The sequence below is a fragment of the Hesperophylax consimilis genome, chromosome 5 (genome assembly GCF_061612785.1).
Source record: "Hesperophylax consimilis isolate HC1 chromosome 5, BYU_Hcon_1.0, whole genome shotgun sequence".
Classification (NCBI taxonomy): domain Eukaryota; kingdom Metazoa; phylum Arthropoda; class Insecta; order Trichoptera; family Limnephilidae; genus Hesperophylax; species Hesperophylax consimilis.
The window spans coordinates 30,384,594-30,403,930 of record NC_142840.1 but is presented as its reverse complement, the minus strand read 5'-3'; the positions used below and the strand labels follow the sequence as shown (position 1 = coordinate 30,403,930).

Sequence of the window (19,337 nt, the reverse complement as noted above, 5' to 3'; positions counted from 1 at the left end):
ATAGTTCCGAAATTTAATAATAAATACGGACAGAGAACGTTTGAATACAACATACCGAAGATATTTAATTTATTACCTGACACTATAAAGCAATGTAAATCTATGAATAAGGTTAAATATATGGTGAAAAATTGGCTATCGGAAAAAAAATATTTATTTTAATATGTATGAAATATTGTATGAAAAAATTGTTAATTCTGTAGATATAAGATGTAAATTATAACTTTAAAAAATGTATTTGAAACTAACTTTAAGCACCTGTTGACAAGCCAATTCAATCGGCTTAGCAGGACTTGTTTTTTGATATTATGTATTAACTATTTATTCAATAAAAAAAAAAAAAAAAAAATATTCTAATAGTGATTTGCAGAGAGCCATGTTGATCTTGATCAAATTTTTGAGGACTAAATCTTGATCCATGATTGTAGGACAGAGGAAACATAAAAGTCGGTAGGCCTCTCAACGCCATTTCATCATAAAAACAAAATTTTTGTTTTTCGTTTCAGGAAATATTGAGAGGGCTCTAAAGACGACAGGCGGAAACCGAAGCTTGATATATTCCGGCTTGGAGGAGATTTCAGATATGGTGCTGTATCACCAGTCACAGCAACTGGACGGAAACAGCTGTTCCTTCAACAATGGGGGCTGCTCCCATCTCTGTCTGTCCATCCCCTCTCCCTCTCCCGGGGCCGGGGACCATCCTGCTGGCTTCAGGTGCGCCTGCCCAACGCACTACACGCTGAGCAAAGACAACACCTCCTGTACAGGTAATTAAATATAATAAAGTAAACAAACTGAATATCTGATTTGAGGCGGTCAGTGAAGAAATGGCATAACCCATAATAATGTCAAGCTGAGATAATGCGTTGAAAGTTAATATAATAAAATGTGGAGGGGGTAGTAAAAGTTGTAACAAAATTAACATTGGAATTTTTTTTCTCATCATCATAAAGCCCATTCCAATTGTTAACTTCATTTAGGAATTTTTATTACTTCACCCGTGCGCTGAGCGTTTCATGTATTGTAAGCATATCGGGATTCCACATAGTTTTCTCTTTGAAAATTCTGAAACTGTTCTTACTTCAATAATAATGAGCCAAATTTTATCATGCGTAATAAATATGAATTTTTTATTTAAGCGCCCGCGGAGTTCATATTGTTCAGCCAACGAAACAGCGTGGGGCGCGTGATGCTGGGGGGCTCTGAGTGCCCCGACGTGGCACTGCCCTTATCAGGCATGAAGAATTTACGAGCTGTAGAGTTCGACCCGCTGTACCGCCACGTCTACTGGATGGGTGGGGGGCGCACACATTCCATCCGCCACCTCGGCGAAGGGGGCGGGGGGGCCCCCGGGGTGTTGGTGGAGCACCTAGACAACCCCGTGGACATGGCCCTGGATGCCATCGGCAGGACTATGTACTGGACGTGTGCCAAGACCAACACCATCAACGTGACCAAGCTGGACAATGTGTCTTCAATCGGGGTGGTCGTTCAGGGGGAGGGGATGATGCCCAGATATTTGGCTCTACACCAAACTAAAAGGTAATCTAGTAAATTGTATATTAATATATTTAAATAATGTATTAATATACAATTTACTAAAATGTAATCTAGTAAATTGTATATTAATGAATTTACCAAGAGGTTTGATATCACAAAAGGTGTTAAGCAAGGATTTGTAATGTCATCGTGATTATAGAATATGTGCATTAGGGTGGAGTGAATTTTTTTTATTTTTATAATTTAAAAATCCCTATATTATGTTTAATCGTTGACCCTATTCTATATAAGAAAAAATCCAAAATTTTATTTACCTGCGATAACATCTTCAGGTGGCGCGGTGGTGTTGTTTCTCACTCTTGCAACTCTTTCTAGTGACAGAGCAAAATTGTCTGATACTGATCGGAGTGCTGATATCAACCCTGGTGTACGGCAATGAGGCATGACTGGCAGAGGACGCATGAAAGTAGACTGAATGCTGTATAAATAAGATCCCTGAGGATCTCATTTTGTGCGATAAAATCATAAATGTGGAGATTTGGAAAGAATGCAAGACTGATGTAAGCGTAATGAATAAAATTAAGAATGAGACGCTTACAATATAAGAGATCAGTATGTATGAACTAACGCAAGATGCATGAATGTGAGTGAAGCAAATACAGAGTTGTGTAGCTATCCATCCTCTATGCCTGCAGGGGTAGGTGAAATGAATGCGAATGACTATTAGTTAGTTATGATAATATAAACATTTGATTAATATTGATGGAGTTACTAAAGTGTTCTGAACATTGTAGGCTCCTATTCTGGGCGGACGTGGCAGTGGGAGCCGTGTTTAGATCGGGAATGGATGGAGTGAAGCGAATGGAAATAGCCCGATCCCCCAACATCAGCGCTATCGCCATAGACCCCTACACGGACACTCTCTTCTGGGCCGACGCCAAACAGATCTACTCCTCTAAGCTGGATGGACACAACAAGTATGTACCTGATCTTTTATAATATATCGTCGACGGCAATCCATCACCGCGTATGTAACATCACCGCGTAAGTCATCCTGAAATGCCATTCGACGGCGGTCATAAACCTACATAGTTGGGATTATTATAGGATTTTTTCAATGTAAGGAAATAGTCCTACAACGAAAATAGTATCACCGCGCATCTCATTTGCCTTCCGTTTGGGTAAAATCATCGCCTATCTCAGTCGTTGACCAACAGTCATTGCCGCAGCACGTTATTTCGCTGATTACAACAGTTTTTTTTAAATTTATGTGTTTTCTGTTCATCGGATGTCTTACAAAAGGTATGTATTATGAGACTAAGTAATTATGTATTGCAAACATTGGTTTGTGCACACGGTAGACGTTATTATTAATCATTATGAACTTACGCGTTGATACACTTCGCAATGATTCGTTTCATTGTATCGGAAAACGTGAGATACGCGCTGATTCATTCTTTTTTGATTTGTCCTTTTTAATTTTTGTGACTTTACTAATAATTATATATTATACTTTACTATTAATTTACTAATAGTATATAGCGAAACAAATATATTAATTATTTTTTTATTTCAGTAACAAAATGTTTGATTCTAGCGATGATGAGTTATTTGTTGATGCCATGTGCAAAGAACTCGGAATAAATACATTATCTGACAAACAGGGTAGTGGAAAAAAAGTTGGTGAATGTTCTACAAATGAAAATATAGAAAACATTGACATAAATAATTTGGAATTTTCTTGATTATTCCCAAAATCAGCCACCAACAACAGATGACAGTGCGGAGTTGATCTCGATGGTATCTCCTGAATACATATGCCAAGATATTCATAGCATTAATAATAATTCAACATCTTTTGTAATAATAAATAATGAAAAGATTATAGTTGATTCAACTTCAATTGAAATGCAGGTGGTGGATTACAGTACTCCTACACCAGGTACTATATTATCTCCTTCGGAAATAATAGCATCCCCATCAAATCGGCCGAGTGATGGCGACATACACGCAGATTCATCAAGATTATTAAACAAGAAATTGAGGATGCAAGGGAAAGATTATTTAGGCTACAGAAGAAGTTTACTGCAAGATGGGAAATTCAACATGGTACACAATGTGCCTAAAGAAGCTCGTCAAATGGGTCCAGCTTGCAAATCCAAAATGTGCATTCGATCAAAACTACGAAACTGTCCCAAACTTAACCAAGGTTCTAGAGAATCTATTTTCAAAATGTTTTGGTCAAAACTAAATTGGGATCAGAGAAAACAATTTGTTGCATCTAATGTAATGAAAAAAGAACCCAAACAAAGAAGATCGAAAACAAGTGCTTCTCGTAGACAAGGCACGTCGGTGTATTTTTTGCCCATTGAAAATATTACAGCCCAAGTTTGCAAAATGTCGTTTTTGAATACCCTGGAGATTAAGGAATGGACCGTGAGGTATTGGGCAGAAAAATCAGAATCTGCAATGATTCCATGACGAATCAGAACAGGCGACGAACAACATGAGAAAATTCTAAAAAAATGTTATTACTAAAGTTTTTTCACGATCTTCCAAAACTCGAATCGCACTATTGTCGTAAATCTACAAAAAAGCTGTACTTAGAACCAATAATCAAAAGCTTGGCTCAACTGTATGATATTTATTTAGATTATTGTAAGGAAAATGTAGGAAGTCCCATGAGTTGCAGAACTTTCGAAAATGTGTTTAAAAAAGAAAACATGAGTATTTTTATGCCCAAAAAAGATCGGTGTGACACATGTTGTGGTCACGACGTTGGGAATATTAGCGATGAGGTTTGGAAAAGACACATCGTACGTAAAAATAAGGCACATGAAGAAAAAGTTAAAGATAATATAGATTCCAAAACTTTACAAAGATAGAATTAAAATAAAAGAATCCAAGTGGAAACATTTACAGGAACTGAAATCTGTAATACCGCAAGATTGTCATAGCTATTATGATTCATTACGATATCAATAACTTTATTTTTTATATTTTTAACATTACACGAGGTACCTACAGTGTAAGTTTATTTTTTTTAAATAAAAAAATTGATGAGCTAAATTTTTACGTTGATGATTGTCGGTGTCATTGAGTAACTAATAATTTTGTGTATTTTTTTGATAAGGTACCTATCTACTATTTTATTTGTCTAAATAATGTCATGTAACGTAATATTACTTTGTTGTAAAATATTATTATTATTAAAAATAAAAAAATAACATTTGTTTCCACGTTCCCGTGTTTTAAAACTATAATGATATTATATACCTAACTCCCAACAAGAATAAATTTCCGCGTAAGTCTAAACTTTTGCCGTATTTTACTGAACATCACCGCTTAAGTCATTTATTATTTTATTTTCGGTTAAAAACGTATATGTGTTTAAATAAATAATTGTAAAGACAATTGAACATGAAAAATAAAATGATTTGCCGTGATTTCGATGTAAATATATTAAGAAAAGTGGTTTTATGTCTCTCCTGAAAAGTGGCCAAATATGATTTACGCTGTGATGGATTGCCGTCGACGATATATACAACCATTCCATATTAATTATTATTATTGCTGTGAAGTCATCTTTCAGGCCGAGGTTCATCCAAATTCATCAAATAGCAACAAGCTGAAGTTCCTGGTGTTGCCAGAGCTTTACGAGAGGTTTTTTCCAAATCTCGCTTAGTGACTTTCTCTTGTTTTGAAGGTCGAGTGTGAAAAATTTCATCAACCTCGGAATAAAACTGTAGATTTTCAATATAAATCAAGTAGCCCACCCTAGACACTCTTCTTTATTTAAATAGATGCTTATACCTGAACATGTTGGCATTGTGGGTAACGATATTGAGATTTCTTGGCAAAACAAGGAGCATAGCTCATAAACCACATTCCCCTATCTGACATTTTTTCCATCCTTGAAGATAAATCCCGCAGTATTGGGACAGATTATTGGCACATTACTAGTCAATGCAAGGGAGCTTGCTATGCTTCAATAGAAAAACTATCCCATCAAAATCGTGGTTTCTTTATTTGAATGAGAATTGGATATTGTTGCATTCTCTCTTCAACGTCTTATCTCTTCTGAGCAAGTCTGAACTCGATTACCTTCCTTATAATATAAATTTACCTTCCCTCTCTCCATAATTTGAAATGATGGCGCAGAACACCTTGAAGGGTGAAAGCCAGAAACAAAAAATTGATGCTTTACATTGAAAAATGAGCAGCCAAATTCAAGTTTTTTTTTTAATAAATCGGAGACATAACAGATAATTCCCGTGATCGCCCAGACCACTAACACGTGCTGTCTCCCATTTCACCTCATTCCATTGAGTTTGTTTCCTGGTCTGAACTTCGTAAAATATATTAAAAACTGACGTCTGGTGTTAAGTGTGAATTTAAACCTTATCGCCATCTACATAAGTAGTGTTTTTGTTAGCAGCCCGATTCCAAAAGTTACACTACGTTGTGCATAACCTTAATGATGTTATTAATATTGTTTAATTTGCAGAAAAATAGTGTGGAAAGGAGGCGTGGTGACATCCCTTGTGGTACTGTCGGGTACCCTGTACTGGATAGATGGAGACAAGCAGCTCATGCACTTGCCCCTCAACAAGAAGGATGCTCCGGCGCACCCACTCTTTGTGAAGCCGCGCGTCACTCTGTCCACTGATGTCCTGGCGGTTTACAAGGTTCTCATTCAGACAGTTCATGGTTCCTTGATAACTCAACACAATGACAATTCAACACACCTTTAAAAATTGATACAGAAGAACATCGATAATTCGAAATTTTCGCCAAAAAAATTTCCCAAGAAAAATTTTTTTATACAAAATGGTTTAAATTCGTAATTCAAAATTTTTTTTTGTCCGCGTACGAAATTTTGTTTATGTAATTCGAATTTTGCGAAAATAAATCATAAAATTTCGTAAATTTGAATCTAAAAGACAGCCGTGAACAGAAGACAACCATGCAAAAAATGTATTTTTACATTGTCCTAATTAGTATAATTATTTTGAAAATCTTAATCGATTTACACTGGAATGTCATAATTTCATTTCAAATTTATTTTAACCTTTTAAATGCCAGTAGGTAGAAGTGTAGATGTGCACAGCAGGCCGTGAATTTTTAATCAAAATAAATCATTTTTAAATCTTATTTTTATAAATTAAAAATATTACACCTTGAAAGGATATTTAAATGACTTACCAAATTTATTCAATATTCGACGTTTTTGCTTCCCTTCACTTAGATAAATATATTTAAAAAAAAACGGGACATATTTATGATACAGATGCTCAAAGAAGAGCGAGTAAACTCGCTATTTTTCTATGGCTGGCCTGCTGGGCATGGCCAAGAATGCGAGTAAACTCGCTCTTGGCACAGAAGAAGTTAATATCCGAGTTTGAAGGGCAGGAAAAAATTGGTTATATGCGGAAATATACCATATATTTTATGAATTTACACCAAATATCTGAATTTAACGGGTCGGTCGCGGCGGAAATCAGCTGCGAAATTTCAATTTACGCATTAATATATCTTATTTTTACAAATTTATTTCAAAGTTTGTAAGGCGGCTGCGAAAACTCGATTTATGCGGAAGTGTATCATATTGTTAAGAATTTCAGTGGAATATCCGATTTAAAGGTCCGGCCGCAACGGTAATTGGTATTTCTACAAATTTACTTTGAATAACTGAACTTGAAGGGCCAATCGCGGCAGTAATCGGCTGCGAAAATTCGATTTACACGGGAATAATTCGTATTATTACGAATTTACTCCAAAGATACTACCCAAATTTGAAGATGCGGCTCAATTTTCAGCGCCTTTTTTTTTAATATATTTATGTAAAATTTCGAATTACGTGGGAATTGGTTAATTGGAAATTCGATTTTTGATGTCCCGTGGATTTCGAATTAATGAGGTTCTACCACAGACATAGGAATTAATAGACGAGAAGATAATGGCGAGGGGTAAAATCAACTGTTGAAGAACGAAGGGGGTAAAGCTGACTGTGATTCGTCAATAAATCAATCTGACAGTAAATAGGCATCTCGCATTATAATATCACCATTTAGTTCTAAAAAGTAAAATCTGCTTTTGAATGAATAGACATTTTTACATGGGAGCGCAAATTACTCGCCACGTTATGAACTAATTTGCGAAGTCCAAATTCAGCAAAAAATTTCTTCTATTTTCGGAGTCGAATATTTCGTTTAAGTATTTAGTTAAGACACTTTTATAAATGTTCATAATTTACTTCCCAGCAACCAACCAGCTTTGTGTTTCGCGTCCAGACGTTTCTCGATGTGATAGTATATGTTTCTACAACTGATTCATATTATACGATGTGAATATGCTTAAAATAAAGTAAAATAATGCTTATATATGGAATGTAATACGACAATTGGGTTTATTCTCTTTTTCACATCTAGTTTTACAAGTTTTCATATCACAAGTCAACATTTTGCCGTGTTATTTCGTAAAATGAACCGATGATGCCTCGACCATAGTTCGCACAAGAATGATGACGTCACGTTTTCAAATTTCACTTGAGGCCATACGCGAGCACAGCCGGCTCCAATGGAACCGGTATGGGGAGTGGGGATAATACGCTTTTAATCACTTAGGGCAGGTCTACTAATATTCATATGTCTATGGGTTCTACTGTATAAAGTCATTAACCTGTTGAAGGCCGGAGCATAAAACAGAAAAATATTAGTGAAACATAACGTTTTATTAGCCCAAACGATACTGATTTTGTTTTTCATGCATTTTTCGAAGCATTAAGGTCAAAATCGCATCATAAATTATTCTAATAAGGATCATTTTAGAATGGTTGCATGTTCTCCAGAGACCCATCGGCGTTCCACTGGTTAAACGCGATGAAAAAAAAAACCAACATAACCTATTTTTTTTTTCATCACTTTTCTTGATTTTACCATCACTTTTTAGAGGTGTGTTCAATTGGCATTGTGTTGACTTGTTCGTTTACCCAATTTTCATCTAGCTGTTTCCTCAAATGACTACTCTTTCAACTTCAACCTGAAGAAGACAAGGTATAACAATTGTTTGATCGTTTGTTGAGCAGGTTGACCACAAGCACCCCTGCATGCGAGGTGGTGGGTGCGCGGGTGTCTGCCTGGAAGGGGGCACCTGTGGCTGCGTGCGGGGGCTCGGGGGAGCTCACTGCGACTCCGCCTCGCCCTGCGGGGACCACTTCTTCACCTGCATGCCCCCCGCCATGGCCGGCACTCACGATTGTATCCCCATCAATTGGAGGTTAGTTTCACACCCTTTACCAATATATACTGTTATGTACATATATCTGAAACTGCATGCAAAACAATAAATATGTTAATACAGCTATAATTTACGACGATGATGTTTGACTACAAATCTATTTTTATCTTAACCTCTCAGACAAAGACTTTTATTTACTGTGTGTTCCTTTGAGAACTGTCAAAACGTGAACATTTTTGTGTTATTTACGAGTTTTGCTAAAAGCTTCATAACTCACGTTTTGGGAAACGTAGCCTCATTCTAAAAAATGTTTTGGAAAGATTATGAAATTCACTATCGTATTGTGTTGTTATACGTAAATATTTACGTTTCTAAATATACATTTTATGAAAACGTCAAAAATATGTAAAAATCGCTGACCATTATTTCAAAGCCGTGAAAAATGTACTTTTTTCTGAGTATCATAAAGAAATAACACTTTATATATTGAAGAAATATAATTAAAAACTATTAGTCACCTCAAAATATTAACCGTCCAAACTAAAATATTTTTAATAAATTATTTAGAAACGCAATAAATTATGAACGAACAAGATGACAGATCCAATCGGCTTAGATAATGCACCTCTACGTTCCATAGATATTCTTGAATACAGACGCGTAGCGTTATTCATTATCGATACTCTGTTTTTTAAATCATGGCAATCCGTATACTAGTGATGGAAATAAATCGATTTTTGTAAAATCTCGCGCGTTTACGTGAAAAAACGTTCTAATGTCTTGACCGCTATTATCATATTTACGTCTTTTGACGTTCTAATGTTCTGAGTGGTTAAACACTTAAAATAAATAATTATTCCAATGGAATATAAATATTTTGTTGGTTAAATTTTATTTCCTGTAATTAGGGCAATTTTACTTCAAGTGCATTGATGCTAAATTCTCTTATCTATAAATAAATATGAGATATTTAACACTTCACAGTCTAAAGCAGTGTTTCCCGCCGGTGGGGCATACACGCCCCACCGGTGGGGCATAACGCTTCAGAGGTGGGGCACCACGCTTTAGAGGTGAGACACGTAGGCATTCCACATATAAAGGGGAATACTCATAGGTCATACAAAAAAAATTTAGCACCATTTACTCATTAAAAAACGAAATCGATTGGATATAACTAATAGAGGGGACCTAAGACTGAAATTAAATAAGTTAAATCCGGACATAAAATGTCTTTGTAGCAAGCGTAACTGATTTTAATAATTAGGCGTCAAGATATGTGTGTGTTTGTACTAAATTTCAATTGTAACTTGTGTTTTATTATTGTTTTAATTTTATTCTATTTAATTACATTTTCAATTTGTGTTTTGTAATAATTTCAGTTATGATATATGTATTAGAATAGGTTTTATTTAATTTCATTAAGGGTTCATATGTTTACAAACATATTACAATATGATTTGAAAATTAACCTGCTGTTTAGTTAAAAAAGATGCTGGTGGGGCATTTGACTTTTGAAAAGACTACGGTGGGACATGGCATAAAGAAGGCTGGGAAACACTGGTCTAAAGTAATGGTGTTTGAAAGAGAGAGTACGAAAACAGTGTGCAATATAGTTGTGAATGAGGAATACTTGGAGCAGGTGAATGAGTTTGTGTATTTAGGAAGCATGTTTACGAGAGATGGGAAGGCTGGCAGAGATATTGAAAGAAGGGTAAATGCAGGTAACTCCATTAATGGAGGACTGAACTCAGTTGGTGCTAACAAAAAATTGTCCAAAGAAGCGAAGTTAGCAGTCCACAATGGAGTGCTGGTACCTACACTGATGTATGGAAGTGAGGCAACTGTCAAAGAAAGGATGAAAGTAGATTGAATGCTGTTGAAATGAGATCTCTGAGGCGTATGTGTGGTAAAACCATGCATGATCGTGTGAGGAACGTGGAGATCCGCAAAGAGTGCAAGTAGATGTAAGCGTAATGAGTAAGATTAAGAAAGGGACGCTTAGATGGTTTAGGCATGTAGAGCGAATGAGCGAAGAAAGGAGTGTAAGGAGGATATATGATGAAAATTCGAATGGTAGCAGAAGTCGGGGACGCCCGAGGAAGACATGGGACGATTAAGTGAATCAGATACTCGAATCAGGCCATGTCAAGAGTCAGAATAATAGAAGAGTATGTATTAGACGATGTATGAATGTCAATGAGGCAAGAAGTGTGTGCCAAGACCGAGTTGTTTGGCGGTCCGTCCTCTCTGCCTACCCCTGAGGACAATGGCGTGATAGTTAGTTATATTTAACACCATTGATTTAATCATGGCCAGATAAATTTAATTAATAATGTTAAAGCAACTCAATTACTGTTAAACTTCACAAAAGTTTGACTAAAACAACATTTTCTGCTCTTACTGCAGCCTGGTCCTCAATTTTTTGCAGCGTGCAGAAAAATTAGAAAATTTCTTTAGCTTTATCTAGTAAACCTTTGTAAAAAATATACGTTAACCCCTATGAGATTAATAAAATTTAGTAAATATGTATCGCAAAGCCAAAAATAATATTGAAAATTATTATTGAAATTCTACAATATCAACCTTTTCACATGGGAATTTTCATTGACAGTAATGAAATACATTCAATACTTAGTTCTACCACACCGCACACTGCAGTGCACCTCAAGGTAGTCACAATTTCACTGGTCTGCGAATGTAGTAATATAGGAATGTAGTGAGTTTCACTTTGGTGTTCTTCTTTAATATATTATTATTTTTTTTATTTTACTGTTTTAGATGTGATAATGAAGAGGATTGTCCCAATGGTTCAGATGAAAAAGGCTGCAAGCCGTGTCCCGGAAAGTTCAAGTGTTCCGACGAACAGTGCATTGATATGTCACAGGTGTGTGACGGCGTGAAGCAATGTACCGAAGGTAACGATGAAAGTAACTGCTGCAGCGGCCCTCACAGCTTCCAGTGTCCCGGCACGGGGGTCTGCATCCCCGCCAAGTTCCTCTGCGACAACTGGGATCATTGCGCAGATGGGGCTGATGAACTCCCCACCTTCTGCGCCCAGCGCAGAAAAGACTCCCAGTATCCCCTCGGAGGCTCCAAGGCTTCCTACATCATCGGGATACTGGCCGGAGTGGCGGGGGTCACCTTCTTGGTGTGGGGAGTGTTCTATTGCCGCCGAAGGATGGAGTCTCGCAACTTCCCTACGGATGACCGAGCGTGCGACCCTCTCAGCCCCAAGCTTCACAGCCACAAGCCCGGAGAAAGCTGTCCATCCAACAGCAATGGCTCGCGACCCATGCTGCTAGAAGGCCACTCCAAGACTACCTCCAAAGCTTCGGAAGGGGTACGCATGTCGGCTCTGGGTATGAATAGTTACGACAGGAATAATATCACAGGGGCGTCCAGCTCGGTTACCAACGGGTCCAGCGCAGGGGGGCGCTACCCGCGAGAGCCACTCAACCCGCCTCCCTCCCCGGCTACCACGGCGCCCTCCAGCAGCGCCGCCTCACGCCACCGCCCCTACCGCCACTACCGCCTCATTAACCAGCCGCCCCCTCCCACGCCCTGCTCCACGGATGTGTGCGACGAGTCCGACTGCACCGTCTCCTACCCCCCACTGGGAGTGGGTCTGTACCTGGAGGCTCCGCCGCCCACCCCCTGCCCTCCCTCCCCGCCCTCGCCCTCCTCCCGCTCATCCACCTACTTCTCCCCCCTCCCGCCGCCGCCCTCCCCCGTCCCGCCGCACTACGATTCGTAGCGACAGACACTTGCCAACGTTGGCATTACCAAATTCACTTGACACTCGCTTCACTGACATTGTTTTGTGATTTTGAGATATTAAAAAAAATATTCAATGGCTGATAAATGTCATTATGTCATACAATTTTTTTTGACGAGAGATTAGCTTAATGATGCATTTAAAATAATATTTACCTACATATGTACTCCTTTATAAGGTTTCCCTTAAATGCCATCTTTGCAGACGTCAGCGACATGTGACTTGTTTATTACATGCCCACATCCTAATAACATTGCTGTTTAAACATAATATACTTGTGTTAGAAATGTCAATTTACGGAGTAGGAAATTATTTCCATTATATTTATGTATTACAAAATATTATTTATTGTAAATATGATACATTTATTCTTCTTTCTCTGTGAACTGTGGAAAGGTAAATAATTTATTATTGATTTTTATTACCCAGTTTCATTATAAAAGAAGACTTTTTAAAATATAAAACTCAAAATTTGATCAAATGTGAGCTTACTTTAAATACTTTTTTAAATAGGTTTTATGAATAAAAAGAAGTGGTTACCACTTACCATAACTGGCGTACGTATATACCTGTTTTAACATTACATAGACTTTATAATGATTAATTATTATAAAACAACTGCCTACAATAAGTGCCTACAAATAGATGTGTAATTAGTATTTTAATAAGTTTACCTTATAAGATATAAATATGAAATATTTATAAAATTATTATATATCAAAGATTTGTAATAGTTCTAAGGGTTTTAAACACAGATGTGAGTATTTCAGATTGTTGAAATCAGAGCTTTTTGACATAATAGTAAAGCATTTTCAATTTTCGAAACTGTTAATTATTCATGGTGGAATTAAATTGCAATATTATGATCAAAAAAATTATATAACATTGTTTCGCTTATTTTAACTAGCCTAAAAAAATGGTAAACATAAAATGCTGGCTCTCAACACATTTTCTAGCGATTGTGATAAAGAAGTAACATGGTGAAACCAATGATGTTACAATATATCTAGACATTTTAGTGTCTCAAAAAAATTAATATAAAATGTGGCAAGTAAGAAACGCTCAATTCAAATGGTGCTCATGTGAAGATACAAATAAATGTGTACGAACGGAATAAACAATAGGACCCGGCAGAATTTTCGTATTCAGAAGTTAAGTCGAATACTACCTAAAGCCCGACTAGAGTAGGGGGCATGGGCACCTGTCGGATTTTGAGGTGTCAAGTGATTAAGTCGGTGCCGTGCCATAATAGAGCAACGACATTTTGCAAATAGATACGATTCTTGATGATACTAATTTTTACTGCCGATTTGTATGTTGTTTTACCGCAAGCATATAAATAAACAGAGTGATCTATTTTAAACAGTGGAGTTTAGTTGGCGGCAGCACTGACTTCATAATTTGACTATTGCGCGCCCAGACCTCTACTTTAGTCGGCCTTGCGTTTTTTCTATGACGCATAAAATCTTCGAACGGGATACAACTGTATTATTTATAATAATTGAAAAAAGTAATTTGCAAGCATTTACAAATGACATGTTATTCCTTGGCTTTTACCAGTGTTTGCCGAGTAATTAAGTATCACACACGAGGGCATTTTGGCACTTTAAGGCAATTTACTTGAGGTAGAACACGACCTTACGCGATCAGTCACAGCTTAGTACTAAAACTATGAAATCAAAAGTACTACAATTAACATAATTTTTGCGTGCCACTTTTGAGATTTCTACAGCGCATCTATTATATTGTAACATCACTGGGTGAAATCAAATAAATAGTGAAACAAAGTTATTTGCTTTTTTAATCAAAAATTCAATATAAAATTATCCAGGGAACAAAGCATATTTGTACTCCATTTACATTGAAACTTTCTTATAAAGTTTTCTGAGGGTATTTCAAATGGAAAATAAAACTTAGGCTAAATTAGGCTATTTTTTTAAAATAATTTTTGCAACAAGGGACCGTAAAAATAAAACTTCTTATATGGGAACTTGTTAAGTGGGTTTCACTGTATTTTTTATTTTTTAACGCTCAGGGTTTTTTTTTACATAGAGTATACCTTTTGATTTGAATATAGGATATAATTATAAAATACATAAGAGAAAAAATACTTACAGTGGTCAGGTAGCTGTTGAAAAAGATGACAGTAAGTTTGAGAATACACTTATGTTAACAATATTGTATGACAATAGTATAATGCCGAATTGATCAGCAGCTGGACAGGAATAAATATTTTATGTGGTCCTTGAAATTATTGTAGAAACAATGTAAACCATTTACTTCAATTCAAGTTGAATGAATAGAGTAAATGTAATTTATTGAACCCATCTACAAATTTAATGAATAGGGTAAATGTAATTTATTGAACCCATCTGCAAATTTAATGAATAGGGTAAATGTCATTTATTGGACCTATCTGCAAATTTAATGAAAAGGGTAAATGTAATTTTTGGACTCATCTGCAAATTTAATGGGTAAATGTAATTTATTGGACCCATCTGCAAATTTAAAGAATAGGGTAAATGTAATTTGTTGAACCCATCTGCAAATTTAATGAATAGGGCAAATGTAATTTTTTCGACTCATCTGAAAATTTAATGAATAGGGTAAATGTAATTCATTGGACCCATCTGCAAATTTAATGAATAGGGTAAATGTAATTTTTTGGACTCATCTGCAAATTTAATGACGTAAATGTAATTTATTGGAGCCATCTGCAAATTTAATGAATAGGGTAAATGTAATTTATTGAACCCATCTGCAAATTTAAAGAATAGGGCAAATTTATTTTTTTCGACTCACTCCGCAAATTTAATGAATAGGGTAAATGTAATTTATTGGACCCATCTGCAAATTTAACGAATAGGGTAAATGTAATTTATTGGAACCATCTGCAAATTTAATGTTGAGTATGTCTATAAATTGTTTTGAACGTTTCTTTTAATGTTATCAATGAATAATTATTTTGAATAATATGTAATTATAGATGTAAAAGGTTGCATTTATGATGATTTACTAATGAAACTCAACTCGTGTAAAAGTTTAGTTTTACTAACCGATAATTTATGTGCAATATGGTTATGGTGGATGTTTTAATAAAATGAAAAATAATTATATTTTTTCTAAAACAAATTTATTTTTTAAGGATTTACAAACACAGATTGTTTTAATTATGTTATTTGTTTTAACCAGATTCTGCCTAACAGCGGTGTTCCGAGAATTTCTCTTTTCCCTTCACTTCTCATCTCTACTGTTACAAATTTTCCAAAGAATTAGCAATAAATTAATGTTTGTTTCGCAAACTTGGGCTGAAATAAACAACTGCATATTAAATTTGAAAATGACGACAACTTAAATACATTATTCTTCAATAAAACAATCTTCATTTCTGATTTAAATTATCAAATCATTTCAATAAATTATTAGGCAAATGCATGTAATATCATTATGAGGCAAATGCATATCAATTCATTACGAGTCAAATGCATGTAATATCGTTATGAGGCAAATGCATATCAATTCATTACGAGTCAAATGCATGTAATATCGTTATGAGGCAAATGCATATCAATTCATTACGAGTCAAATGCATGTAATATCGTTATGAGGCAAATGCATATCAATTCATTACGAGTCAAATGCATATCAATTCATTACGAGTCAAATGCATATCAATTTATTATGATTCAAATGCTTATCAAATCATTACAAGTCCAATGCAATATGTCAAATCATTAAAAGTCCAATGCAATATGTCAAATCATTACGAGTCCAATACATGTCAATTCATTATGATTCAAATGCATGACAATTCATTATGAGTCAAATGTATTTCTTATCATTACAAGTCAAATGCATATAAAATTAATGAAGTTCATTGCATGTCAAATCATCCAAGTCCAATGCCTGTGAAATCATTGCGAGTCAAATGCATGTCAAATCATAAGCACATTTTTTTATTAATCTTTAAAAAATACATCATTGTATGGGTGATGTATAATATTGTTATTATAATTTATCTATTGCATTTTAATTTATCATTTTGTACATCATAATTCTTCACACAATGTAATCAGTAGACCAAGGCTTATATTTAAGTTAATAAGTGCCTTTAATATAATAACATACTTTTTGGGTATCTGAAATACAAAGAACTATGTACATAGTACTTTTTACATTGGTCTTAAAAAAGCCAATTAAATTTTATAAATTTCACTCTTAACACTTACAAACATTAAAAATGTACACTTACAAAATGATGATCAATATTGTGTATTTGTCAATATTATTGTCAATATTGGGAATTATTTACAAAGCGAAACAACGGGATATTGTTAACATGGTGATAACTGGGGATGGTATATTACAACACACGGTACATTTTTACACTAAACATAATATGTTACTTTGTACATAGTATTTTTATGCAGATTTAAGTTTACGTCAAGTCCCCGAGACTTGATTGCAGAGAATTAGCAGCGAAGTATGACCAATTGCCAGCCTTGGACTAGTTTGAATTCTGTACAGTCACGGAGGTTGAGGTGTTTCAGAGTAATTCAAATTTAGCATTGTCATCAAATGGCTAATCAACGCCATTTTATTTCTTTATTGCCGACATTGACTCATCGACATATCAACCAGTTCTAATATATCTATGTATTATAGTTCAATCTCTCGTGAAAGAATTGTAATTTCAGTCCAAACTCCTTTTTTAAGTTTTTGTATTGTTTTGCACTTAAATCAAACAGTAATAGATTATGTTACACCAAAGTTATAAGAAATTCATTGTCTTCCTCGGTAAAACCTTCGAAACCCTCCATTATAAAAAAATAATTACAAATAAAACCTATAAATCAACCACTGCAGCGTACGCAAACGTGGATCTGTCGTAGCACTGTGTTTGAATATGCTCCGGTACATTTGTATAGAGCATAATACTGTCAGGTCTATTCATGGTGATAATGACGCAGCCTCACTAATGATACTGTCATTGTAACACTACTTTAAACGTCAATTCTAGGTCTGTTTCGGGTTTCTATCAAACTGTGATCAAGCATAATGTAAGAGTTGTGCTTTCCTCCTGATCAAAATTATTTCAAAGCTGAAGCAGGCATAGAATAAGGGTTTAACTTCCTGATTGCCGACGCAAAATTTTCATACTATTTTTTTTAGTATCTTGTTTTTTGAAAAATTATGTTTCTGTAAATTGTATCGTCTTACTAGATAATGTGTAATACTATATTTATAAAAATATTATAAAACCGACTATAAGTAGTTTCCCCAGAATAGCTAGTTGTTTTCATAGAAATGATTTTTTTTATTAGTATCCTTAACCTTTCCCTTACTGTGCTAAAAAAATCCACGCGTTCCGGTGCTGTGTAGTCATTACACATCTCAAAATAAGCGATTAAATTTTGGGAAAATATGAATATTCATATCTTATTGCTTATGTTTATTATATTTCATATCAAAAGTGATAATAATTGTAATTTAATTGCTGAAAACATGAAAAAACCATTGGCAGATGCTAAAAAAACGTGCGAGGGGTCCACGTCTAATGACGGTCCGCGACCTACTGGCCAGCGGCTAGCAGTGCTAGCACACACGCTATGCGGTCGTAGGTATCGATGGTCTAAATAAAAATACAACTGTGGACATGTGGATTTCTCATGTTCCCGCATAGCGAATTAAGGCGGGACATCAATAGTGTGTCATTTCTTCATACACTCTTTGCGTAACATTGTCACACGTTGATTGTATTGGTGTACCGATTTTTAACAAAAATCTCTGATTTTTAATTGAATTTGAAAACTATGTAAAATTTTATTTTTTAGTTCAGTGCATAAATGTATAACGGAGGAATACCTAAAATCTGAACCAAGAATTTATTATATTTATAGAGTTATTAAAGTTATTAAAAGCAATGTGTAGTAAATACACACCACAGATAAGGAAAGGTTAAGGATACATACGCTGGCGAACAAAAGCTTAACAGGGACCTTTCAAATGTCAAAAAAAAAAACAAAATGGGGCTGATTGGCCACTTGACAACGATGTTACATTTGAATTTTTGCAATATACCCCAACCTCGGGACAGATATCGTCAGGAATTAACAAAGGCTTTTCAGTAAACCATAAAATATAATGAAATACCTCATTAGAAGTCCTTCCACAATGGTGTGTAAATAATACTTATTCTGTTAAGCCTGAAGCGAAAATTCTAAATAGTTGTTTGGAGAACAAATCGTCCATAGTAATTTATGAAATGTATTTAAAATTGTAATTATTTTTTGTTCTAGTTCCTTTTCAATTGCCATGTTTTTTTTTATCATTGCAAACTTACGACTGATTATAGTAATATGTAATCGAAAAATGTTTAAATGCAACTACTTGTGGTTCATTGCCTTATGTTTAATGTATTAATTAATTTGTACAATAAATATTATAGTAATATCTATCTAGATTATTCACTCATTTCTTATGTTTTATGTAGTGCAATAAATAAATACATTAATGCTTCTTACTTGGTAAAGGTAAGTTTGTGGCACTTGAAGTAGTCATGATTGTGTACGGTGTTTCATGTGTGAGACGATCAGAATGAATATGAATTAATAGTATTATGTATTTATTAAAGAAAGACACAATCCCGGGCCACGAATAACTTGGTAATATTTGAAAAACTTCTACTACCATCAATATAAGCCGAAAATGTTGCTTGTGCAAGTCTTAGGAACCTATTTTTGTTATGGTCACACTATTTATAGAACTTTCTTTGTATGACTAAGTACCAATTATTCACTTTTCAGAATTGTGTGGTAAGCGG

The 19,337-nt window shown here is 35.0% G+C and overlaps 1 protein-coding gene across 1 annotated transcript in view; it reads left to right on the top strand.

The window, feature by feature from the left end:
• Positions 1-18,959, top strand: part of arr (low-density lipoprotein receptor-related protein 6) — a 41,850-nt gene extending 22,891 nt beyond the window's left edge. Inside the window, exons 15-20 of the mRNA XM_089631795.1 lie at positions 507-767; positions 1,140-1,542; positions 2,295-2,477; positions 6,008-6,188; positions 8,588-8,778; positions 11,518-18,959. Coding sequence (XP_089487921.1) covers positions 507-767; positions 1,140-1,542; positions 2,295-2,477; positions 6,008-6,188; positions 8,588-8,778; positions 11,518-12,493 — 2,195 coding nt within the window. The 3' untranslated portion in view covers positions 12,494-18,959. The remainder of the gene's footprint in view (positions 1-506; positions 768-1,139; positions 1,543-2,294; positions 2,478-6,007; positions 6,189-8,587; positions 8,779-11,517) is intronic.
• The last annotated feature ends 378 nt before the right edge of the window (positions 18,960-19,337 follow it).